The 27,433-nt window shown below is 36.5% G+C and overlaps 1 protein-coding gene across 2 annotated transcripts in view; it reads right to left on the bottom strand.

Annotated features, from left to right (window-relative positions):
* LOC126369409 (uncharacterized) overlaps positions 1–27,433 on the bottom strand; it is a 68,007-nt gene that overhangs the window by 32,758 nt on the left and 7,816 nt on the right. For both annotated transcript variants that reach the window (XM_050013812.1, XM_050013814.1), the window contains exon 2: positions 11,689–11,899. In XM_050013812.1, coding sequence (XP_049869769.1) covers positions 11,689–11,863 — 175 coding nt within the window. In that variant the 5' untranslated portion in view covers positions 11,864–11,899. The remainder of the gene's footprint in view (positions 1–11,688; positions 11,900–27,433) is intronic.

Genomic DNA, 27,433 nt, shown 5'->3' with positions numbered 1-27,433 from the left:
TGAGCTCATGTTACAAATTACATCTATGTCCTTTCCCTTTTAGTGTGGACAGAGCAAAAATCAGATTGGCTTCTGACGACCCGATTACTCTAGCCATAGAGGTGGCCAATCAGCTCGCGTGGTCGACGATTTCCCTCATTCAGCGCTTATCGCTATCGGGTCGATTAAATATTTCAAATATTATCATCTCAGACGACACCCTTAGCTGAAAAACATAACCATCAGATGGGAATTTACAGCCACAATTTGTTGAACGCGGTAGAAAGGAAATATGAGGTCAAATGTAATGAACTAATAGACATACAAGCTAACCCAAAATTTTATTACTCATAAGTTCTTTCTTTTCTTTACTTAGGTATATATATTCTGCCCACTCCTCGCCAGATATGTTTAAGTTCTATGTAAATTGTTCTATTAAAATCAACAATTTTATGTCTTTACGCTAACATTTGAACTTGGTCCGGGCTATCAACGTCTAGGTACGTTAAAACGTAACAAAATCGTTTACAGGCGACAGTGTTTTTTATCGCCGTCCTAAATCTCAAGAGCCGCTGAAGACGGTTACGTAAATATGCGGTCAAATTGGAATGGATTCCACTCTGCTCCGGCTATGTCTCACTATTGTCTGGTGTCCGTCGATATACTTGGTAACTTTTATATCGCATCGTCATTTGCCTTCAGAATTGAAAGATTCGTTGGTCTAACAGAAAACTCGGTGAAATGTGGGCACTGATTTTATCTTGTAAAGGATGTACTTCTGACTATCCCAATTCAAATTCAAAAATATATCGGTAACATAGTTACACTTTCAATCGTCAGCTTCTCAAAGAAGCTGCAAGAAAAGCCTCGACACTGGGCCCTAGATGTTTAAAAAAAAACAGTAAATTTTACCAGATAGTTAATCCCATGCGTTCATATCTTCCAAATAATCACTAAGTTATGTTATAATCACATGTTATGTTGTTGTCATATTAAATCAACGGAGGTATTCGAGGGAGAAGTATGTCAGGAACGAAGCAAATGGAATTCCATAATCTCTGCTTACTCCAGAGGGAAATAGGCGTGAGTCTATGTATGTATGCATTAATATACCTATTACTCATCTATGACTACTCATAGTGAACTTACATCTTCCACTGCTGGATAAGTTCAGCTTTGTTACATAAGGAGTAAAGTTGGAATGGGCTTGCGTTGGTCCGGTCACGTCTGTCACAGAACTGGGGCGAAGTAATCTGCGGAACGCGGCAGATGGAGAGCCGATAGTGGTCGGGTGAAGCCCGTTGACATGTAAGCTTTTCAATTTTCATTCCTACTTTATTGACTTGCTGGATAGTTACTGGATAGGTTATATTAATGTTATTCTTCTTCTTTCCTGTGGGTTGGGAGGTAGATTACCAGCCTCATCAACTCTGATATATTTTACTCTCACCATAAGACCAGGCGCGCACTACGATTTTTTTGCCGCGCGGCAGAAAAGAGCAGCGGCATAATGTCGCACTGTAATTCTGTACCAAACAGTTTTAAATTGTATTGCGCGCACTTGACGGCAGAGCCGCAGCGGCGCAGTATTACAGTGCTCTATTCTGCCGCGCGGCGAAAAACTCGTAGTGCGCGCCTGGCCTAAGGGTCCCGTTTACAACTTTGATACGGAACTCTGAAAACGTTGGGCTCACGATCCGGAGGCCCCGGGTTCGAATCCCGGGGGGCATATCACAAAAGTAATTTTGTGAGACCGTGGCTTGGTTAGGACATTGCACACTGATCACCCGATTGTCCGAAAGTAAGATGATCAGTGCTTCAGATTGGTCTCGGATACTACATACTGATTTAAGTACGTAGTCGTTACATGAGTTATGTCAGGGGAGTTTTATGGCTCAATAGTAACCGTGAAATCAGACGATAGAAGAAGACCTCTGATGATGACGGCGAGAGATGGATAAATGCAGAAACCAAAATGTTAACATTCAACTTTAATTCAACTGTTGTAACAGTTCGCTTCAATATACTTTGAATATTTGATACGGCTCGCAGATGTTTCGTCGGTAGGCAGATTCGCAATATTACGGAGTTAACAAAATTCACTCCAGGGATGGATTAGCTAGTATCAAAATTCATTCGGCGCGCCAATTTAATGAATATTGCTGAATAACAAATGACGTATTTAAATGTGGAATATAATTAAACATTAATTTGATTGTAATAAGTTAAAAACGTGTGTAACGGTCTTTTGGAATTGTCAGTAGTAGATCAAACTTTTATAATACTGGTCGTATCTAAGTTTAATAAATAAGCAACAATACAATAAAATGGATTTGTTAATCAAATCAAATCAAATCAAATGTACTTTATTGCACAGAACTACATTTAAACAATCAGACATTAACACATGATTACAGTACAATTTACTACTGTAGTAATTTGTTTCTGGGAATTGGGGAAATAACTACAAAAAATATGATTATGTAGCTATGGTGTCTCGGTAGTTATGTTACACCAGATCCAGAGCATCAAAATATAAAAAAAACATATCTAAACGTTTCGAATAATAAACCTCTTATACGAGGCCAAGATTTTCGGACACAGTGGGGGCACATTTTAAAAGTAAAGTACAATAAAAATAAAAATGAAGTACAAATATAAGTACACAAAACGTATTTATTCAAATCACATAACAACCAACCTAATCTATTTAGTGGCGTACTTAACCATTATTTGTTTAGTATCAAAACCTTTTAATCCCTTAATAAAACGTACTGAATTACTCGTATATTCTATTTGTCCATTAATGTTAACACAAGTATAAAAAATAAAATATTTTCATAAAAGGTTAGTGTTATTGCTAGTCACTAACACGTGTTTGAATAATATATTTTTGTGCGTGTCATATTTACTTGTACATATTGTAGGGTTTAAAATCTTCGTGAATTATGTACACACACATTTTAGAACTTAAGTTTGAAGTGAAAAGATGTTTGTTGAATGTAGTAGGTAAGAGAAGAGTACTTTCCACTTTCGGCAAAGTGCATATACACTGTCACTGCCTAAGTATAATACTTCAGTTTTAGTCGAATTCTACGACCGGCTCGGTTATAAGTAATATAGAACGTATTGACAGCCTGTTTCGCCACTTACTGATAAATTAAGCGTTAGATAGCCTATCTGTCAGATACGTTCTAAGGGCTATTAACATTAAGATTTCGACGAAGACCCGTTAGGCTTTATTATAATTGTTTTGTGAAAATTTTAAATGATGTTATTGTCTTGTTTTTGTGTGTGGCATACTTTTATATAATAAACTATTTATATTCTATTCTATTAGTAATCAAACGCAGGCCCAACGTATTCTCTATGTTTGCACGGTCTGTTGCAAGAAACTAACCTAACCTAACCCATAAACATGCCCCTTTAATTATAAAATTATTAATATTCGCACATTATATGGTTGAGTGATGGGTTCTTTTGTTTAATACAAGCGAATAAATTTATTTATTTCAGTTCGAATTTCCGTCAAAGTAATATTTTTACTGTTTCACCCAACTAGGACGCTAACAGTGAGGTCGCACTATCTTATCTGGTCGCTCATAGCCGTAAAAATAAACCAGTAGGTCGTCGCTTCCCTCGCGTTATACAAACCTATTTGTTACGAGGATTTGGTGGGAAAACTAATTTATAACCTTTGCGAGGAACCTGCTGGTCGAAAGGCTCGTATTTTAAACGAACGCCGAGGTGTTAAAAACTGAAATCACCTGTTACGAAGTGACCTCTTCTGAGGTTATTTTAATCGTAACGAAGGTGCAATTGGTCGCTCCCACCTGGGTGTTCAAAAAGGCCACGTCGAGACAATCCATCTAAAAAAACAATACTGCTATTTGACATTTGTTTTCATTTACTTTTATATGCGTAAATGTCAAAGTATTCTTTTACAGCATATCCACTTAGGTCTTATTTAATGTCAAAGTGCAATATTGCTTTCTTAGATGAATTGCTTCGATGTGGCCATTTTAACCCCCCACGTTGCCTTTAAACTAGGTTTTAAGCGTAGTCCGTGTTACGAAACACGTCCATCGGCCGCGGCGCTATTGTCTAAGTTTCTGCTCATTCAAAATCAAATCAAATCAAACACATTCAAACACATCAAACTCATTCTGTAAGATACAATTATTATGACGTGTCTTAGTTTGTTTTTATCGGGGCAGAGCCCTCAGTACTTTCTTTTTTACTTTATTGTATTTATCTCGAGATACCTAATAGGCACTGTTACGATGTGACCTCATCCAAGCACATTAGTCTGGCAGGAGGCGCGTTATTTTAAAAGTAACTAAGCCAATTTTTTTGTGACGTCGTGACGAATACTGAGGAAGATGATTCTGAGTAGATATCAAGTGGAATTTTCAGTTGAATGTATCAACTCAGAATCATGATCTGAATGTCACTAACATGATAACACCCCGTATAAGCTCAAGTTATTTAAAATGAGAACAATTCACGCTCTTTATTCCAATTTTCCAGATAAATTATATCTCAAACAATCCCAAGGTCGCGTATAAAATGTGCGCATTTTTTCGGAACATGTCGGATTTTGGCAGATTATAATACAAGGATACAATTTTGCCTTATTTGGATTATTTTTCTTTATATGAGGAAGATATCCGATACTTGTATGTTTGATAAACACTGGATATGATAGACTTTTTTGTTACCATCCTGCTCCACTTTATTGGTAAGTACGGTCTTTTACTTTTGATGTTCCTCAGAGAGTAAGTAGGTACAGGTAATGAAAGGGGAAGCCACATTATTCTAGTCAGTTCTTACTCGTCAGAAAATACGTAGCTTTTTTACATATTATAACGACAAGCAGCAATTTTTTTACAGTTTCTCATGATTAATGGAAGTGATAAAGTGTTTAAAACCCTCCTCGCTGAGAAAGATTCAAGTTTATTAAATTGTGCCTTAATATTTTTAACTTAAGTTTTCTTATTGTCTTTTCTGGAAATATGAGAACTCCGCCACTGTATTTAAATTTTTAGTCTGTTATTTAGGTCGCAATACAAAATATTTGTAATTTCCCTCGACAAGGCAAGAGTTGATAATTTTCTGAGAGTTTTAATAAAAACCGGGTCAACGTGATTTTCTCAGAAATTTAAAGTTACATTGAATAAGCATTTGTTGGCAAGGTTTTGGAACGAACTTTATATATAAAGTTCGTTCCAGAAATATATTTCTGTTACGTACTTTTAGAGCTGTGGAGTGTTTGTGAACAGTTTAGGTTATTGTAGTCAAAGTTGCTGTTTTCTGAATTCCAAAATTCTACAACGAAAGTTGTAGACGGCGATACGACTCACCACCAGTCATGTTTGTCGTAGTTCATCATGCGATAGATGTACCTCTGACTACCCCAATTGTGATATAGTCGTGAGCTTATGCTATGTCTAAAAACCTTTACTTTGTTACAAGTCGGAATGATTTCTGATATATTATTCCACTGGTGATAGGTTGATCATTTCTGACACCGCAAGTTGATCATACCCATTGACTACGCGCCGCCTTGGAATGGTGCTCTTCAATAAAATTTTGTGTTGTTTCAACCGTTTTATAGACTTTATTTACTTATATTATAATGATATTACAAAATTGAATGCAGCTTCGTCAAGACGGAAAACGCAGTGCCGGAGGGGAAGTGGTTCCTCTTGACAGGTAGACATCACTTTGACATATGGTAATTTTGATACACGCTCAAACACCCATCTTAGAACTCATCACAAGTGACTGCAAGCTCTTCAAACAATAAGCATCTCTGCTCACCCTGTGTCTATAAAGATAGTACAACCATACTGGTTGTTCCCTTTTACGACTTAAACAATACCTTGACGGCTTTTTACCCGACTGCGCGACAGCAAAGCCGGTGTTATGTCGTTCAGGCCTTACTTCAGCAGCGAAAGCAAATTAAGGCAATGTTGCTTGCCTTCCATTAGGAGATTGCAGGCTGTTTGCATTGCAGATCCACAATTTAAAAAAGCATCATGATCATACTTGCATTTGCAAAAGCATGACGTCGATTATGCAACACGCGAAAAATATGTGCAAACACTATCAAATTACTTGTCTGTAAAGTGAGCTAATTATATTTGTCAGTTGTGTTGGTAATATACGCAATTAATATATTGACAGCTTTAGTTAGTCATTTAAAACAAACGATAATGTGATGTGAAATAATGCTGTAGGATAAAGATGTAATACGTCCCTGACTATAGTCAGTGATGTGCTTTTGCTGGGAATCACACTTTGGAAAACAAAAATTCCCGCAGCAAAAATTCCACTTGATATGATATTAACTCAGAATTATGGTCTGAATCATCCCCCTCAGTATTTTCTCTAACATCCTGTATAACTACTAATTGTACTTAACTAGTTTTTATATTAATATTGAAAACGTGAACATATTTGTTCTGTTTAATAGTACAAAGTTAAAATATTCCACAGATAAAATACCTATAGGTATACCTACAAATTCGCTCCAATTATGTGGAAAGGTAGAGTAGGCGTTAATCTTTCGTTTCGTTCAAACGCGTCAGTAAGACGTTATTAGGCTTACCTTCCCGTGAAGGTAATCCAATAAACGAGCTACGACTGATCCCAAGGAAATCGTTTGAGCCGTTGTACTATGAAGTACTACTTTTTTGACGTGACTTATTGTAGATTTGCGGCAGATGGCATTAACTACTTGGCCGGACAAATGGGGCGCGCTGAAGGGTCTCACCCGGTACAACGTTTAAGGCAACAGGCCTGAGGGTTCCCAGTTGGGCGCGAACCTCGCCTCAGGGCGTAGTCTGAGAGAAAGAATATTTGAAAGAATTAATCGACCCTAGCGGGTCTATGGCGATAAGCGCTGATTGAGGGAAAACGTCGACCACGCCGGCGGGGTGTTTGATGTCGCGAGCTGTTTAACTGCCTCTATGGCTAAAGTAATCGGGTCGTCGGGATCGTATATTACGTCCTTCAGATGCCGATACTTTTCAGTACCGTCCGGAGAACTATATAATTTTGTGTGTTTGTATGTGTTATACTAGGTTTGCTGATGTACTTTCGAGTGAAAGCATCGACGACACGACAAATAGACGCTTATATTTGCACCAAGAACTGATTCTGTCAACTAGCTGAGGCAAAGAGCGACACAGGCCGCTTGCTCTGATTGATTCATTCACACTAAACACGTCGCAAGGTTGTAGAACGTCGTCTGATTTATTAGTCAGACGTGTTGTCAGGACCCGTTTGTAGATTATTAGGAGTCTAGACGCTATATCGTCGACGAGTGGAAGTGACCATGACCGCTTGGGCTAGATCGACCGGCAAAGATGACAATGAGGCGTTCCCGATCGATATTTTGTAGGCATTTTTTTTCGGCAGTTGGTGCTTACTTGAATATTCGTGAAATATTAAAAGCACGGCTATGTCGAACTGGATAGTCAGTTTAATTTGACTTTTACTTGTTGGAATAGCTCGATGTGTTTGTGATTGACTTTCTCAATGGGTTTACTTATTGATCCACTTCTAAGTGCGAGTTAGGTGCGAATGATTTGCGTATTTTATCTCTAATTACATACAGTTATAAAAAAAAAACAAATCTTCAGATTAGGTACGCGGACCCTGTGAAAATCCCTGCGAGAAACCTGTGATAATTAACCTGTGATTGTAATAGTTGTTAAGTATTTAGCAATTTCTTTTAAGTAACAAAAGGTGCATACTCATTTAGTTATAAGAGCGCCCGCCAACAAACTGGTATAAGTTTGGCGAAATTATTTTTTTAAGAAAAATTGTACCTTTTTTGGAATAAATAAAAATAAAAATAATAATTATAATGCTAGGGTGATGATGAAGCAGTTATAAATCTAGAAATCATTCAAAGAAACTTGTAGACGCAGACATTCCTATTCTCGGTTGTAAAGAAATCAGGCAGAATGTTCGGGACAAGGTCGTCGAGGTCAAAAACAGATGTCCCTAGCCAGTGAGGGTTAATGAGGGACGTGAAAGATACGACGCAACGACCGCAACTATTCTGGGCATTTGGTCCTTAGTATTCTGGATCCTCTCGGATTTTCCTGCACTATCACGCAAACACTGTATTTTATACAAAATATATGTATGGACAGGTCAAAATCTATAAAATTACCAAATTACAAAACTTCTTGAAAACTTCCCAGGTAAGCAGCTTAATGAGAACTAAATGACTCCACTATTAGTTAATATTGTCTGTATGTCACTGAACATTTATAAAAAATATACAGGGCGGTTAAAAAGGCATCAAAACAATTCATCTAAAAATGCAATTTGACATTTGCGCATATAAAAGTAAGTTCGCAAGGCAAAAAAATGACAAATAGAAATATTTCTGTTTTAGGTGAATTGCTTTGATGTGGCCTTTTTAACCCCCCAGATGAGACTTTACCTAATATAAATTTACATATATGTATATGTGTGATGGAGATAATTACCCTTCCCCATCCGCCTGTAGGTGTTGACTTATTGTAATAAGTCACGTCAAGAAAAAAAAAATACAAGTTTAAAACAATAATAATTTTCTATATATGATTTTCGTAAAACCTATACCTAAATGTTGATGCCAATTTCTATCGATTTGTAACATAACAATGAAAATATCTACCCCAAGGTTTGAAGATGACATTGACATGCCAACTTTATCTTTAGAGATTGGAAACCGTCTCTCAAACCTTTCACAATCAATTACCTATCAGAAACATTTACACAGAATTCTGGTACATTTTGGAATAGCGTCTCTGTTTAATAACTGTAAAGAAGCACTGTGGTCCTGTGGTACGGTCACGAGCATTAATTTGTATACACTTTGGTACCATGTCACAATAACTTTTTTGACAAATTGAACTGTAAGTCTCACTAAATGTCAAATATGTTAGTGCGAAAGAGTCCTAAAGTGGGTACATTGTATTGCTCATGACTGTACACTGGTTCGCTTCTCGAACGTTCGAACCGCCGCCGGTTCGAAACCCGGTACTAGACTTGCACCCATTGGTGGAGTTATTAAAGTAGGAAGGGACTTCTTCGTCTTGAATTAAACATTGTCTTTATAATTCGTCTTTTTATTTCTCCACGCCCACGCTCCTCACATATCGCCATCTTATCTTAATGTTAATTAAAAAGTCAATTCCGTTTCCTCTTCCCGTCTCTCTCTTTCTCCTAGTTTCTCACTCCAAACGTTCCTTTCCATGCATCATGTTACCTTTACATTCCTTATTCTTTACAGTTTTAACTAACACAGTTGGCTCGACTATTATATACGGCGATAAGGCTCATCCAATCACATTGGTCTAACAGAAGGCTACGTCAGATGTGGGTACTTAGCTCATCTTGCGATGAATGTACCCCTGACAACTCCATTGGGATATAGTAGTGAGCTGATATTATGTCTGATAGCCCAGTTATCGATAGTGGTTGATAAAATAATGGTTTTTTATATAGTCGCATTGGTTGCTATAGTTTTGCGTTTATCGCAATTAAATTTAAAAATATGAATTAAGTACAGTAATATTTTTCTAGATCTAAAAAGTAGATCTTGTAGTATTCGTAGTGCCTAATATTTGATCACGAAGCAATTTTTTATGAGGATTATGTGAGGACAGTCAAAAGATAATCCGTAACTTCCAAATAAGAAAATATTTACTTACGACACGTTAACGCGCAGACACGTTTTACACACACATAAATGTTCAAATGAAAGCGATACAGAAGCGAGCATAATCGATATAAACGATACATTATCAAATAAATTACCATCTAAGTATGAAAATATTTGGTGTAGACAATGGGCGAAATCGTAATTGGGTTCTACATGAAGGTGGTACTTATTGCAAAATAGTTTTCAATTTGGCATTTTCATTAAACGTTATTGGATGCCTGTTTGCCAGAACCGTGTCAGCTGGTTCGTTGGCAGAGCTCCAAGGCCTTAGATCGATGCATTATGCTTGAATCATGATAGGAGTTAGCGGTTTCTGAAGTTCTACCGAGCTGCATTTTAACTAGTTACCAGTTTTCTCTTTTAAAGGCCATTTCATATTAGAACACAAATTTTAATGATGTAGCTACAAAAGAGATTTGTTTTCATAAAATTTTAGCTTGTTTCATGTTTCACTCCGAATATTAAAATACGTTTCAAAAGTATGATGTATAATATAATTTATAATTTGAACAACATGTGTGTTTACATTTCGCGGCAAATCAAAATGAAACGAAGGCAAATCGTACGTGGGATTACCTTTAGCTACGTATAAACCTTCAGCGACCCAACCAGCTGAAACGGATTTGCTCATACGAGCAAAAAGTCTTTTAAGAGCTTAAGCAAATGTCGGTTCGTTTAAAACTGTTTCGAAGAGACATTATTAATATAATTAACTAGCTGTAAACTTTTTAATGAGCTAGAGAGAACTATAAAGTCTATAAGCATTGTTTCATTAGTAGTTATTATGAACCTTGTATAAGGGGTCTTACCGCTTAAATAAGGTAACTACATTAGTCATGTTAGAGTTCACCATCGAAGCTTAACTACGTAATGCAAGAAGTCGCCGTTGCTGAACACGGCAAGCATGATATTATTATTTGTATGTCTTTTTCATATCTCGGGCTTATGGAGGCCCGGACTTTTGGAAGGCGTGCGTGGGGCCGAAGCCAACACGTAGAGGTCCCTTAAGACAATTTAATTATAATTAGAAGGGGTGATCTGTTATGTTTGTGTTTGTTAAACAATTTATCTGCTCCTGGAGATCAATCGGTAGTCTTGAGTCTGACCGACTCGGAGGTCTCGCTTCGCAACGTTATTGAAGCAAACAGATGGGATTTATTGAACGCAAATACACAAATAGACATCATAAATATTGCTTCTAGCCCTGGTAACGCAAAATACATCGTTGTGTACGCTGTTCGTATTCATGTAGAATGACTTTCATGTGCATATTAGAATTCTATAGAAGTCGGTTGACAACAAAAGATAGCTACCACCTCCGCTTGTATTCCGGACGCGGAACCAGCTCGATTATAACAAATGTATACGTGTATGTACTCGTGAATGCGGTTTCGAACACAGCGGAAGTGCAGCAAAGTGAAAAGTGTTCCCTCGCCATACTGGTTGTTTTGTATCTGTTTGTCATCAGTGAGTATGACTATCATTTATTAGATACTACTGTAGCGGACCCAACTAGTTGGCCACCTAGTAACTTGTGGCTAGCGGGGTACTATGCTCAGTTCGATACCCCGAAAACATCCTTTGGCGGCAGCACATCCTTGCCGCCAAACTACTACTGATTTAAATGCTTCTACAGCTTACATAATATTTGAGCTTACCAGGATCTTCCGTCTAGTCTGGATTCAAGCAAATCTTGGTTATGTACCAAAATTTTATGTCTCGTAGAAGCAGCGTCTGACGTGTCACTTTTTTTTAGACAGGTAGATCTTATCAACACACTCACTGTGAGCGCACAGACTTCATTAGACACTGTACCAAAATGTGTTTTAATTATCATCCAAGATATTTTTGCGTCGTCCAAAGCACTATTGAAGTTCATGATGTCTAGTCACCAGCTAGCTACTTATGCGTAGAATCTGACATTTGTTTTTTTTTGCTATGAGCGATTATGTACCTACTGAAATTAACATATTTGTTACCTGAGATATTAATGCGCTCTTCATCGTAGTAATCGAAGCGGTGTCCGAGTTCGTCATCGTCGTCAGGCAGGATGGGCTCGTCGGGCAGCGCGTCGCGCCGGCGGGTGGCGTTGGGCGCGCCGGCCACGCTCACCGCGAGCGCACACACCACCGCCAGCGGCAGCACCGCCTCCATGCCGACATCACCGCGCGGGGTCGCGCTGGGGAACCGCTGAAAACAACAAATAGTCATAAAAACATGGTATAATCAAACTTCTAAACCTTTATGTGGAATTATTAATAAGCTCAGAGATCCATAAGAAACATGGCTTTGTGATAAAGGAAAACTTTTCAGATCATATATAACATTCCTAGAATAGGAGTATATTAATATTGTAGTTAAGCCAAAATATTTCGAGAATTCTGCGAACAAGTAACCGTAAAACATCATACAGATTTGCCGTTGCGAAACCCAATCGCTTGTGATGAGTTTCTTTAGGAAAAACACGATCATGGATTCTAAAAAAATAATGTCGTAAAGAGTATCGAGATCTACTGCTACAGATTCGTCACAACTGTATTTAAAAAAATCTGGTCGAAAATCCAGAACGATTTGATGGAGCGATTCTGAACGAGATAATCTTTTATCTAACCAAAGTTCAAATTAGGTACCGTTAAGAAGAAGAGTTCACTTGTTAAGTAAAGTTCAGTCAAGAGTTATTTGGGCCTCTTGAATTATAGATCTCCATACAGGAAAGGGTAACTTTAGTGAAACTTCTTTTCATTTCGTTTAGGGGAAAAGACCGGAAACATTTATTCTTTAGAAAAATCAATAGAATATTTATGTTTAGCAGTAGGTTTTTAAATAAATAGGTATAAGAAGTGTACTTAGGAATAATTAAGAAAGAAAACGACCTAACTAATACTAGGTTAATGTGAGCTGTTAATGTTTCAGATACCATAACTGGAAAAATCCCAGAGCCTCACAAAGCGGGCACCGATAAAAAACATGTTATCGGTGGGTAAAAATATTTTATAAGTCCTTAATCCATCCAAAGGAAATGATCTATAACTTTTTTACAGGAAAAAAGAAACGTGTTTTTGCGAACAGAAAGGTTAATTTAGTTGAGTAGAGACCCCCAAGGAAGTGATTCGTGACGATCATCATTAAACTTATGTTACCCTATTATTGGTAGGATAGTAAAATTTCTTTACTCAGAAGAAAAGAGTGATTTGATGGGATTAGTTCATGCGATTTTTGTTTAACATCTTGGGAATGCACAAATCAGGTGCATAATTTATATTCTATTTATAGTTAGACAGCATATTCCGCATATCTCGATCTGAAGGTTGAATCTCATACTAGATTATAAGGGACAAGTTGGCCAGGTCTACAATTTGCAATTTGGTAGAATCTGGTTCCAGCCAAGTAGTTAATGCCATCTGCGGAAAATCTACAATAAGTCACGTTAAAAAAAAAGGTAGAATCTTAAAAATATGGTAAAGTTTTGCTAAAATTGAGCTGACCAACCCAGTCGCTACTGCTATAGTGTGGCTATAGTCAATGAGTGATTTTATTCGTGATATTTAGTCTTCTCGTCAATTTCGTCGAGTTTATGACTTCCTTGCTCCAAAATATCACTGCTACTATGACTCAGTCCATCAACAAGAATTAGCTTTAGCTCATTATATTAAAAAAAATGACTTAGACGTCTTTTTTGTTGTGCCGTACTTTATGCATTATGTACTAAGTTTATTGTAAAAGTTTAGTGTGAGGTTTTTTGATGCTCAATTGATACTATAACCGCACTTCCATAGAAAGTCGTGGAATATAAAGAAGTGCTATTTATATCATGAAATGTCGTCGAACTTATTGGAGAATAAGTATGTGCCTTATGAATAATATATTGTTGTTGTTGAAGGGATAAGTTTGAGACTCAATAGCAGCATTCATAAGACTGTTCAATGAAAATACGTAACATACCTATTCATAATCTTTTATTTTGTAACAATTTATTGAAATCCTATCGAGGATCAAAATAAGTGAAGAAAAAAATATTTGTTCGTAGGTAGTATAAAATTTATGACAAAATTGAGGAAAACAGATGAGCCGTGATTTTTGAAAGTAAGTATAATAAAATTAAAGCCTTTAAAAGTGCTCATCAATTTTCTTATATTGGCCTTTTTTTATTTCGCTCATTTTAATCAGAAGGCACTGGAGTTAGATGAGAGGATGTTTTATATAGACATGTACCTACCGACTTATTGGGTACTGCAGGTGATAGGGAATGATAGACGTGAACCATTAACATTACTTTTTTATAGTCGCTCAAAAATTGTAGAATAGGGTATTAGACTGGGTCAAAGATAAATAATAAAATGCTATAAAATGCTAATCTAGAAATAGAAGCCAGTCTAAGATGATCAAAAATCAATCTCATTTCACTTTTCCACTTAATTTCAAATTTCATTTATGAATGAAGTAACAATGAGTACGACGTCTGATACAAACTCAAAAGAAGACTTTCGTTTTGACATTTCGTAAAAAGTATCTCATTTGATTAGTTTGTCAAGTGTCCTATTTAAGAATTTGAATATGTTCACCTCTCTCGGGGAGCACCCCCGCTGACGTCACTATACCTGAAGTTTACTACTCCAAACATTCGGTAATGAAAGAAGCAAAAGTAAGACACAAAAATTTATACAAAGCAAATATAATGTGACAGGTCAAAATGTAAAATACTAATCTTTATGAATTGTACCTGTTAGTTAAATATTCAGAAATACTGAAGTGAAGACTATTTGGCTGTATTTATAATATAAATAAGTATAATAAGTAGTTATAAACCTTCTTGTCTATGGGAGTAGCGTTACTGGTTCAATCTACTACTCCACTTAGAAAATTCACTACTCATTATCCCCCTAGCATTATCCCGTACCTAACCTGAAGATTTGACAGGACCGGTTTTTTTTTACAGAAGCGACTGCCTGTCTGAAATTCACTACTAACTCACTTATATCGTAAGGGTATAAAAATTATTCATAATATTTTATAATTAATTCAAACCGTAGAACTGTCTGGATACCTTTATAACCTTTCTAGTAATGTCACAAATAATGCCGCGTGGTTCTGAAGCTTTGTTTGAAAGTGCCATTTATTTTCTTCGTTTTCAATGCTCATCATCCATGATTCTTTTGACGTAGGTATTTCTTTGAACTTAGGCTGATGTCATTATAGGTTTAAAGTTTTCTTTAATGGAATGAATTGAGTTCTAGTGGCAATTAATTAATCTTTAGAAGATTTTTACGAAAAGGCGTTGAGGGTTTTATATTTCTCCACAAGCAATTTTATCAACTGAAAGAGCAGATTAAATATTCTTGAATAACTGCGGGGAGAAGATGAAGTATAAGGTTGGATCTTAATTAAATTTTGATTTATACAATATCGTGCTGCTTATCTCGTATTCCAATTAACCAATTTTTAAACGATTGTGACTGCTCAACAGGTTAGCGTGTTCAGAATCAGTTGAACATGGTTATAATTCATAGGAGTAGTTTTATTAAAGTTGATCATGTTTTTTTAAAGCGATATATTTTTAATTTAGGCTTTTGGATATCTTGCTGCTGCCTGTTCATTGAGAACAGTTATAGGGCCACTAGTGGTACGAATATCCATCTCAAAAGTATGTATATCGAGCAATCGATCTTTAGATAATCCCAATTTAGTTATGTCTTTCACTTACAAGATTCGCTCTTTGCAGATGTATAGGTAGGTATCTCTATATACTTCTGCTTATCACCTGTTTTATTTATTATTTGTACATACGAATTGGAAATATTCGATTCCTTAGAACCATTTCTATTTGGTTCAATAAATTCGTTACCCATAATATCACGGTTATCAAATTTGAGGAAATACATGGAAATATGATAAATAAGGTGGAAAAGAATTCGACATCTGAGGCATATCAACTGAACTCCCTGAGATTGACAGGTTTCTATCGTAAAAATGCGTACAAATCGAAGCGTACACGTGTATTTTTTTTTCTATTATGTTTTGTTTTTAATACCATTTATTAATTTTTTGTTGTTAATTCATGGATGTAGGAAGTATTTACATTAAAACTTGCATTTGATGTATTAAGAGTATAATAAACTTCACTGTATACGTATTCGTTGGCATTATTCTAGTTTTTATTAGCTTTATTTTCTTACACTTTTCTTTTAAAATGTTTCTCGTAAAGTAGTCTCTTCGTGCCTAATGGAAAACTTGTGTAGTGCATCAACTTTCTTAAAGTTTTTCATTGATACCAGATAGAGTTTTATGTTTACAATTTGTATTATATTTTGGTCTGTGTTCGGGCTATTTAAGTATACGGCCCATTTGTTGTACACTCGTTGTCACTTCATAAGTTGGTGCCCAATGATCGGGCCCGAATATATTGAGTATTTGTATGTTTTTAAATACTTAATGTATCTTTTTAATTTTTATATAATTTGCAATAAATCTCTGTAAATGGTGAAGTCTGAAATAAAATGGTTTATTATTTATTACACACATGACATAACTGAACATTACGCCCGTATCCTCTAGGGGGTTAGCAGAGGTTTATAGTACATAAGTAGCTACACCCACTCACTCCTTGCTAGCTATTATTTTATTATTATATAATTATTCTACATTAGGCAGACGAGTATCTACTACTATTATGCTACTAAATATGTGATTCAAAACTTCATTCGGGATTGGTTGCCAATAGTTATAAAAAGAAATCTAAGTAGCTCTATGTATTTTATTTTTATTTATTTATTTTTATGGGATAATAAACAATTTTACATGATATATTAACAATAACATAACATAAACAGCCTATATACGTCCCACTGCTGGGCACAGGCCTCTACTCAATCAACCGGAGGGGATATGGAGTATACTCCACCATGCTGCTCCACTGCGGGTAGGTGAAGGTGTTTTTACGGCTAATAGCCGGGACCAACAGCTTAACGTGCCCTCCGAAGCACGGAATCATCTTACTTTTTCAGACAATCAGGTGATTCAAGCCAGAAAAGTCCTTACAAAACAAAGGACAGTCTCACAAAGTGATTTCGACCATGTCCCCATCGGGATTCGAACCCGGACCTCCAGAATATGAGCCTGTCGCTCTAACCACTAGACCACGGAGGCTGTTAATATATTATATATTAACAATAGGTGTAGGATATTTTCACATAAGTACATGTACAATCAACCACATTATCCACGTATTAGTTTACAATTTTGTCTAGTGAGTTGAAAAAGGTAATGTTATAAAACACATATAAATATCTACTTTGTAAAAGAGGCTGTAAGCTACCCGAATAAAATAAAATAAATTAAACAAAAAATAAATCAGCTCAGGCTTGAATAATAGATTTTTTAAATTTAGAACTAGATAAATTGAATATGTCTATAAAATGAAATGAGTCATTGTATTGAGAGAGAATACGATCTATGTATACTAAACACATTTTTAACAGGTATTATGTTTTAGTAAGTGATATAGAGATTCGTACTGGATAGGTGAAAACGATAATAATAATTATGCCTATTAATGAACTATTCCAATAGACTAAAAAATAGGTAGATACCTATCGTTACAACCACTAACACAGAAAGTGAAGCTGAAAAGGTGGTAGGCTGAAAATTCATCGATTTTTTAGTTACTGGTGTTTAATAGAGCGATTCCATTATGATATCGGATGTTCCAATTTAGGAGCTATTACGTTCGTAGTAATTTTAGAATAATAGTTTCTTTTTGTATACAGTCATGTCGAATAAATGAACGGTAGAAATATACATAAGAATGTGGAATTATAAATTCTTTCTCCTCGTGTCGACTGAGTTTGACGATGTGAAAAGATCGCAAGTTCAAAAATATTTTTGGCAAAATAGTCAGTACATAATGGGTGTGTTTAGGGTGGGTTTAGAGCTTCCGAATACATCCCACTTATGGACGGTACTGAAAAGTATCGACGTCCGAAGGATGTAATATACGATCCCGATGACCCGATTACTCTAGCCATAAATGCAGCTAATCAGCACGCGACACCTAGTACTTCAGGACCCCGATACCGACCCCGCCGGCGTGGTCGACGACTTTCCTCAATCAGCGCTTATCGCTATCGACCCACTAAAGTCGATTAATTCTTTCAAATATTTTTCCTCTCAGACGACGCCCTGAGCCGAGGTTCGCACCCAACTGGGTACCCTCAGGCCTGTTGTCTTAAAACGTTGTACCGGGTGAGAACTTTTAGCGCTCCCCATTTATCCGGCCAAGTAGTTAATGCCACCTGCGGCAAATCTACAAAAAGTCACGTGAAAAAAAATGAAACTGTAGGTACTTTGTACTTCGAATCGCAAGTAAAGTTTGAGATTTCTAGGCAGGTTGTAAATATAAGTACATAGTATAAGCATGTCTCGCTCGCTTAGCTTAGCAATTTAATTCGGAGTTTATCCATACTTATTAGCACTACATTTGTATTTGGAATGAAAATTCAATTTATTTTTTCAAACACTTGATTGAGATATAAATATTTTTCTACACATCTGAGTAATTTCGTCTCATTCGTTTACATTCAGGGGTACTAAAAGTTCCGTTTCAATTTTATGTACGTGTAAAGAAAGTTAATTAAATTAGCTCAAACGTTTTATTTGATTGCTGTACTTTTGTTTCAGATCGTGTTGGATTACGTTACGTGAGGTAAGAGGTCACGCGATTTTGTAAGTACCTAAATATACATATAAGTAAGGTGTATTTTTATTCGTACACGTCATAGGAGCTAATGATAATGAGCTAATAATAGAAAAAGAAAATAATTTATGTTTATTTTCAGTATGGTAATGTACCACGGGGTGTGAGGTCGATGTTCAACTTCACCAATCCAAGAGTCATCGTTCGATATTCGGGGTTTATTTTAAGTAAGTACTTACATAAGATTTAAAATAACAAAAAAAAGTGTTTTACAGGTACGTTAATGTAGTAGACCAGGGTTTCCCAAACTGTGGGTCGTGACCCACCTGTGAGTGTGACCCATAGTTAGGGAAATATGGGGAGCGAATATGGTGTGGTCTCTGCCACACTCCAACCGACCGCACTAACGGCCGGTAACAAACTTTGATTGTTATTTGAAAAGACCTTTATTCGTATTGGTTACGGTTAAATTTCCTAGAGGTGGGTTGCAGTTTGTACACTTGTATTAGAGGAGTCGTAACCCATACCACTTTGGGAATCATTGTAGTGATCAGTGTTGCCCTCTGGGTATATTTTCACTGAACTCTGGCCTTTTTTGGTGACCTACGAGACCCATATACCTTTATGTTTTCCAACTAACTATTAATGTGTGTATATTTTAATGTTGTAAATGTGTATCTGTGTCGAAGGTTTTACCTAAATAAACTTTTTTATTATTAATATTATTTTTTTAGTAGACACTGTATCTAGCACAACCTGGAAGTGTCGACGATAATTACCTATATATTTTATTTATACATACATATAGAATATCACGGCTATTTCCCGTTGGGGTAAGCAGAGACCACGGAATTCTATTAAAATACTACGATCCTAACGCACCAATTTGGCTTTTTCCACTCTCACCAAATTCTTCATGAATGCTCGCTGGTGTAGAGTACTTTTGACCAGGCATTTATTTAAAACATCCTGTATTTGATCGCGGATTATTATTTTGATTATGTTGTTCACGCAATCTATCTAAGTAGGTACAAGTGCGAGTATATTTTACTTTATATTTTTTGTTTTTACGATTCCAGACAAACCGGAGCTGTCAAATCTTTCCTGTCAAATCAAGACACTTTGAAAAACGAAATAATGCTAGGGAGATGATGACGATTCCAGACAAGTGCAGAAACTAAAACATTACGAGTTTTCACCGATTTCGTAATAAAAATAACTTTCATATTACTATCAAGCGAGCGCTATTCGAATCGTTCAGCCAATCAGCGCGCCTTTCAGCGATAATTTAATCACAAATTCCATTCTTTTCACTTCAATTGAGTTTACCATGTTAGCTCATTTTTACGTGTTTTTGCACATAATATAGTTATAGTAGGCAGGACGAGGAGTTTGCTGGCCAAGTAGTCAATGACATTTGTGGCAAATCTACAATATGTCACGACAAAAAAAATACAAAGAGAAAGGTAGGCCCTTGGCCTTATCTTACTAAAGACCATGGTGGCACAACTACCCTACCGCCTTCAACAAAATGTATGCAGTTGTATAAACGCTACCCCACCTGGTGTCTTGTATGTGTCAACTGCATACAATTAGTGAGATATGACCCTCAAAGGCTCCAAAGTCTGGTGATGAGACAAATCTACAATAAATCACGGCCCGGTACAGCCACTCGCCTCTGTGTGACAGACCTTTGTCAATATTGATTTTATGTGTGAGACCTGTGTCAACCGGGCTGTGTCTCCAAATAGGAACGATAATGGTGATGTCAGGTTTTCAACTAATAGATGCAGCTAACGCGGAACGTAGATGCGGTCTCCTACATTACCCAGATTGTTCTAAATCATCATCTGCCTAGCATTATTCCACCGATTTGACAGGTCCGCTTTTCTTCCAGAAGTGACTGCCTGCCTGACCTTCCAAACTGAAGGAAATACCAGCCCAATTATAAGTTAGGTCATATAACCTCCTCACGCGTCCTTCGCAGATGATCATTTAGATTCAAATATGAATTCAAAGGCAAATTCTAAAATGGTTAAAGGTTCGTGCTGGATTTGAACCTGCGACCTCACAAAGCGTTCTTCCAACTAGACCACGGCTCTTGCCGTGATTGCTCCAAGTATAGCCTCTATAATAGAGACCTTTGTCAACCGAGCTGCGCCCCCAATCCAGTGGGACGTCTGGGCCTCGGGGCTGCTATTTGAATCGAATCAGTCAACCCGTCGTCGATCTGAAGCGATTCGTGTCTTATCCATTCAGTGGCATGCGGACAATTCTGTTTTCTATACGTAATCCTACAGCGCAATCTGTCTTGCTTTGTTATTGAGATACATTTTTTATATGGATGGATTTTTTTTTCTCGAAACACGCATTAGGTACATGTTTTAGTATGTTTCACCGAGTAATAGGCATGACAAAATTTAACGGTATCAGTTATCGTTCAGGATTGTTAATGTCAGTTACGTTTTATCATATTATTAATTATAGCAATTCAAATGTATGAATTTGCATCTTAGCATGCCTAAGCGTTGATGAAAGTTGTCGCTCCTGTTAGTGACTTGAAGCTCTGCCTATCCTGAGGGATTATAGGCTTGAGTTTTATCATATATTGGGTCTAAGGCACTGCTTAGCCATTGTCACGACTTAGGCCGGGTTTCCACTGACGCGAAGATGGGCGGAGAAGAGCGGAGATGTGCGGATTTGACCAGTCACAGCGTTCGAGAGAGCGAAAAAAGAAGACGCTCTGTTACTCTCTCCCTCACGGTGATTGGTCGATTCCTGCACATCTCCGCTTATCTCCGCACAGCTCCGCGTCAATGAAAACGCAGCCTTATGCTTGGGGAGACGCGCTACTTAAGTTAAAACCCTGTTTAAACTTATTGTCGTGCACAAACTATAATCCACTCAACGGCTAAGAATAAAGAAATCACAGCTAGAAATACTTACTGGTGCCATAAGCAAAACATTTCATTGTTTTCCGAGAGAATTGACCTTCGTGATATTGTTTGCTACAACAATAGTTTCTGTTGAATTGTGTAAACCTCCAGCCATTTATTAATTACTAGCTTTTGCCCGCGACTTCGTCCGCGTGGCGTGTTATATAAGAGAGAGATCTTTGTGTGTGTGGGAGTGCATACTTATGCAGTTTAGATTTTTTCATAAGTACAATTTTATTCCCAATAACTCCCATTTTTCAAAATACAGCCAAAAATAAACTTTATATTTACTAAGGTATGCATGCATGCTAGATTGAATCAATTGATTGAATTGTTTTTTTTTAATTGATTGTTCATTGAGTTTTTATTTTAATACACACTTCCTCTCTTCCCTTCAACGTTGCTGTGCCCTACAGGGTCCATGTTTTAGTTCTTATGCCTATGTAACACCCCATTGTACAACATGGAATGCAATAAATAATTTAATTGAATTGAATTGAAAACATCTATCTTACGCGGTTTCGATTTTTTCATACAAATGTTTTTTTCCCACTAACTCCCGTTTCCGTGGGAATTTTGCAATATCCTGTTGCAACTAAGCTTTAAGTTAACTAAGGTACCTGCATGCCAAATTTCAAGCGTCGAACTTAAGCGGTTTAGATTTTTCATACAAAAAGATTTTGCCGCAAATTTCCGTTCCCGTGGGAATTCCGGGAATTCCTTTCTTAGTGCACCTCTACGGTACCTAAGCTATGTCCCTTCCAAATTTCAAATGCCTACTTTTAGCCGTTCAGGCTATGCGTTGATATGTCAGTCACTGAGTCAGTCAGTTTCTCCTTTTATTTAGATTTGATTTTTTCATACAAATGTTTTTTCCCGCTAACTACCGTTCCCGTGGAAATTTTGTAATATCCTGTTGCAACTAAGCTTTAAGTTTACTAAAGTACCTGCATGCCAAATTTCAAACGTCTATCTTGAGTGGTTTAGATTCTTCATACAAAAGGATTTTCCCGCTAATTCCCGTTCCCGTGGGAATTTCGGGAATTCCTTTCTTAGTGCACCTCTACGGTATCTAAGGTACCTGCGAGCCAAATTTCAAACATCTAACTTGAATGGTTTAGATTTTTCATACAAAAGGATTTTCCCGTTAATTCCCGTTCCCGTAGGAATTTCGGGAATTCCTTTCTTAGTGCACCTCCACGGTACCTAAGGTACCTGCATGACAAATTTCAAACGTCTAACTTGAGTGGTTTAGATTTTTCATACAAAAGGATTTTCCCGCTAACTACCGTTCCCGTGGGAATTTCGGGAATTCCTTTCTTAGTGCACCTCTACGGTACCTATGGTACCTGCATGCCAAATTTCAAACGTCTAACTTGAGTGGTTTAGATTTTTCATACAAAAGGATTTTCCCGCTAATTCCCGTTCCCGTGGGAATTTCGGAAATTCCTTTCTTAGTACACCTCTACGGTATCTAAGGTACCTGCATGACAAATTTCAAACATCTAACTTGAATGGTTTAGATTTTTCATACAAAAGGATTTTCCCGCTAATTCCCGTTCCCGTGAGAATTTTGGGAATTCCTTTCTTAGTGCACCTCTACGGTACCTATGGTACCTGCATGCCAAATTTCAAACGTCTAACTTGAGTGGTTTAGATTTTTCATACAAAAGGATTTTCCCGCTAATTCCCGTTTCCGTGGGAATTCCGGGAATTCCTTTCTTAGTACACCTCTACGGTATCTAAGGTACCTGCGAGCCAAATTTCAAACATCTAACTTGAATGGTTTAGATTTTTCATACAAAAGGATTTTTCCGCTAATTCCCGTTCCCGTAAGAATTTTGGGAATTCCTTTCTTAGTGCACCTCTACGGTACCTATGGTACCTGCATGCCAAATTTCAAACGTCTAACTTGAGTGGTTAGATTTTTCATAAAAAAGAATTTTCCCGCTAATTCCCGTTCCCGTGGGAATTTCGGGAATTCCTTTCTTAGTGTACCTCTACCGTATCTAAGGTACCTGCATGCCAAATTTCAAACGTCTAACTTGAGTGGTTTAGATTTTTCATACAAAAGGATTTTCCCGCTAATTCCCGTTTCCGTAGGAATTTCGGGAATTCCTTTCTTAGTGCACCTCTACGGTATCTAAGGTACCTGCATGCCAAATTTCATACGTCTAACTTGAGCGGTTTAGATTTTTCATACAAAAGAATTTCCCTTCACTACTCTGCTCCTATTGATTGTAGCGTGATGAAAAGTATACTATAACCTGTCCAGGAGTGTGAAGAATAATTGTACCAAGTTTCATTAAAATCCGTCCAGTAGTTTTTGTTTCTATAAGGAACATACAGACAGACAGACAGACAGACAGACAGACAGACAGACAGACAAAAATTTTACTGATTGCATTTTTGGCATCAGTATCGACCACTTATCACCCCCTGATAGTTATTTTGAAAAAATATTTAATGTACAGAATTGACCTTTCTACAGATTTATTATAAGTATAGATGTTATCAAACGATTTGATTTTATATAGGAATGCCGTATGCCAATTGAAAATGGAATAACCAAAACGGGATAAGAGCGTTAATATTTTCCTTAGAAACACGATTTTAGACAAACCACCATTGGAAATACGTGTTCAATGGTCCAATAAATTAATCAAACGCGGATTCAATTCTTATTTATTTACATTTTTGGTGTAATCTGTTACACGTGGAGTTAGTAATACTAATACTAATTTACTTTTCATTTTTTTTGTCGTGACTTATTGTAGATTTGCCGCAGGTGGCATTAACTACTTGATCGGAATACTTTTCATTGACATTAAATGGGATAACGTACTCGTAAGTATTGTATATTTGGCAGGACAATTTCGAAGCATTGATGGTTTTTGTCCGATAATTACCTATATTTTTTCCCAAGAAACAATATTTAAGAAGTTTTTTATCTCATAATGTTCATAATGGTAGTGTTTAGGAATAGGTGACATTTAGTTCTTTAAAATCTGGCTGAATTATGTTGTCGTCTGTAAATTGCTAATATTAGTCCCAATACTGGGTATTGTCACCCCTAGCTATCTGTGCAGATAGTACGATCATTTGCCAGAATATGCCTGATAAATAGTGCGTCAAATTTCTCTTATACTTAATATAATGACTAAGAAAGAAATCGTAAAAGCTGCTTATATATATATATATATATATATATATATATATATATATATATATATATATATATACATATGCATGTTTAGAATTAGGTGGACTTATAGGAAAGATTGCCATTCGACCATGGCAATCTTTAGAGCGTGATTGTGCTGTAGTCGGGTTTTAGTTTTTAAACTACTGTTTGTAAGAATTGTACATTATAATAACTATAGCAACGAGCCGAGATTTCCGTCCTATAACGCTTTGCGGCCGGTCTTAGAGACTTAGTAGCGGTTATTGCAACCTAATAAAAGCGCCGCAGAACTAAATGCTGTAACCTAAATCCAAGTTAAACACTCGCGACTCTAGGCCACGTTACGTACACAAAAGGCAGTATGTAAGCAGGCTTTTATACCGGCTATTATAACACGTGATGCATTGCGCCATAACCCACTGCACTGCGGGGTTAAGCACCGAAAACATTCCGTTTACGACTTTATGAAAACTATATAAAGTTCAACTGGGATGAAAGGAAATTATATACTTCTGTGGTTATACTTGTTTGGGCCCCGAAATCTGTGACTGTTTTTCCTTGAGATTATCGGTACGTGATAACGGACGTATGAATGGGGTTACTCCTTCCCTAGATGTTATGACGTAGATATCAGAATTGTATAGCTTTTGGGTTTGATATCCAGTAGACTAATTTGGTTTTAAGACAGTGGCCGAATCTCTGTATTTTTTATTAAACCAAGTTGCCAAGTTGCTGCCGATTATGAAAATCGACAGTGACAAATATATCACTAATAAGTAGTAGGTATATCACTTTAGTATATTCTTATCACTGTCACTGTTTGATATCGTTTGCAACTTTGCTAACTCCCTGTAGGTACCTACAGGCATGTTTTTGAAAATAATGTAAATGGAATTAAGCCCTTACTAAAGAGGCAATTGTTGAAGAGGATGTGCAATAAACATCTTAAATTCTATTTTCTTATTTTTCTATGTTTTTTTCCGCAAAGCATTACATAACGGTCAACAGAAGTTCTATTCATATTTGCCTGCTTCACAGGAACAGGCTAGGAAGAAGTAATTTTAGGAAAATATATTATTATAAATATGGTGTGCGGTATGCAGTTACTAAGGAGTCAATGGTTTATAAACGTCCATCTACGTTATTGCTTTCCAAGTGCAATTTAGTATGAACGTCAGGGTTCGTTATTGCAGTCATAAACTTGGTCTAGTAGCTTTTCTAGTCTTGAATGTCAAATACGAATACATAAACTCTAATCCTTAACCCCTTCTGAGTCCCGTACGCCATAGTAACACTGCTCGCTACCGCGCGTTTCATATTCATGTTACAAATACGACAGTTTTCCACAAAACTATGCTAATATGTACATACGAAAAGCTAAAAGTTGCCTAAAACAAATAAAGGAAAATATATTTTCGATGATGTACCTCTGTTCAGCCATATTGGGAATATAGCCATGAACTTATGTGTCCAGACGAAATCAATAAAAGAGGTGAATAAAAAATAACTTTAAAAACTAAAACTCGACTATGAATAAATGACGCTAACTAGCTAGCCTATAGATAGCCTATAACCAGAGGACGATCAAAACGCCTTCAAAGACACTTCCTTTGTTAAATTCTGATAAGTAATTACTACTTATCAGAATTTAACAACTACGAAGGTATGGGGGAACAGACGTACTTACATACATAGAGGTACATAGCGGTCAAACTGTCAGACTCATAACCCTCCTTTTTCAGGTGTAACATAATGGTTACGTCATACCAACTCCCAATTTGTGGATGAACCATACCGTTGAAAAAGGAAGTGTAGGTGTAGGTAAGGTACTACAAAAATAGAATGGGGTAAAGTGGGTATTTCAGTCAAAAAAATATTATTCCCATTGTGTACACTACGCAATCGGGAACTTTTTGTTGTTTTGGCATCCATGTTAGTTTTTAGGCGGGCTATAAATCAGAAATCAGAAATCAGAATCATTTATTCAACGTAATTATCATGGATAAACTTGTTGAAGGTCAATGTAACATTTTTGAATTTACGTCATTTCGCAACTCGCAAGGTGTTATGGCTGAGGAGAAGAAATGACAAGAAACTGCAACAGCAACACATCTTTTAAAAACCAATGAGGATATACATTACAAGTTATTTAATAACTAGAGGAACACATTCAATACCAGACATTTTTATCATTTAGGTAGTCATTAATCTTATAATAAGCTTTTTTACATAAAGTAAGCTTCACGTGAGCTTTAAATTTATTTTCTGACAAATTTAAAATATTATCTGGTATTTTATTGTAAAAACGTATACATAACCCCAAAAAAGATGAATTTAATTTACTTAATCTAGAATTTTGAATAGCATATTTATGTTTATTTCTTGTATTGTAAGTATGCCTTTCACAGTTTCTCGGAAGGAGAGATAAGTTTTTACGTACATACATAATGTTTTCATATATATATTGACTTGCGACCGTCAGTATATTTATTTCTTTAAACAGCTCCCTCAAAGAGTCCCGACAACGCAGCTTATAAATAGCGCGAACTGCTCTTTTTTGAATGATGAAAATAGTTTCTACATCAGCGGCTCGGCTGTGGGGTCACAGCAAAATACCGTAAGACATTATGCTGTGGAAGTAGCTGAAGTAGACAAGTCTAGCAGTGGGTACATCTGTGAGTTGTCGGATCCTTCTGACGGCATATGCTGCTGAACTTAGCTTGCCCGCTAGTGATACAATATGTGGGCCCCATTGAAGTTTTGAATCTACAGTAATTCCTAAGAAAACTGTGTGTTCAACAAAATCTAGTTTCTCGTCGTTAATTTTAATGTTATTATTTACTTTCTTTACGTTTGGTAGAACAAATTTAATACACTTCGTTTTCTTAGCATTTAGAACTAGGTTATTTACTGTA

This window comes from Pectinophora gossypiella, chromosome 9, assembly GCF_024362695.1.
Source record: "Pectinophora gossypiella chromosome 9, ilPecGoss1.1, whole genome shotgun sequence".
NCBI lineage: Eukaryota > Metazoa > Arthropoda > Insecta > Lepidoptera > Gelechiidae > Pectinophora > Pectinophora gossypiella.
The sequence above is the reverse complement of the archived record's forward strand: the minus strand, read 5'-3'. Positions and strand labels throughout refer to the sequence as shown.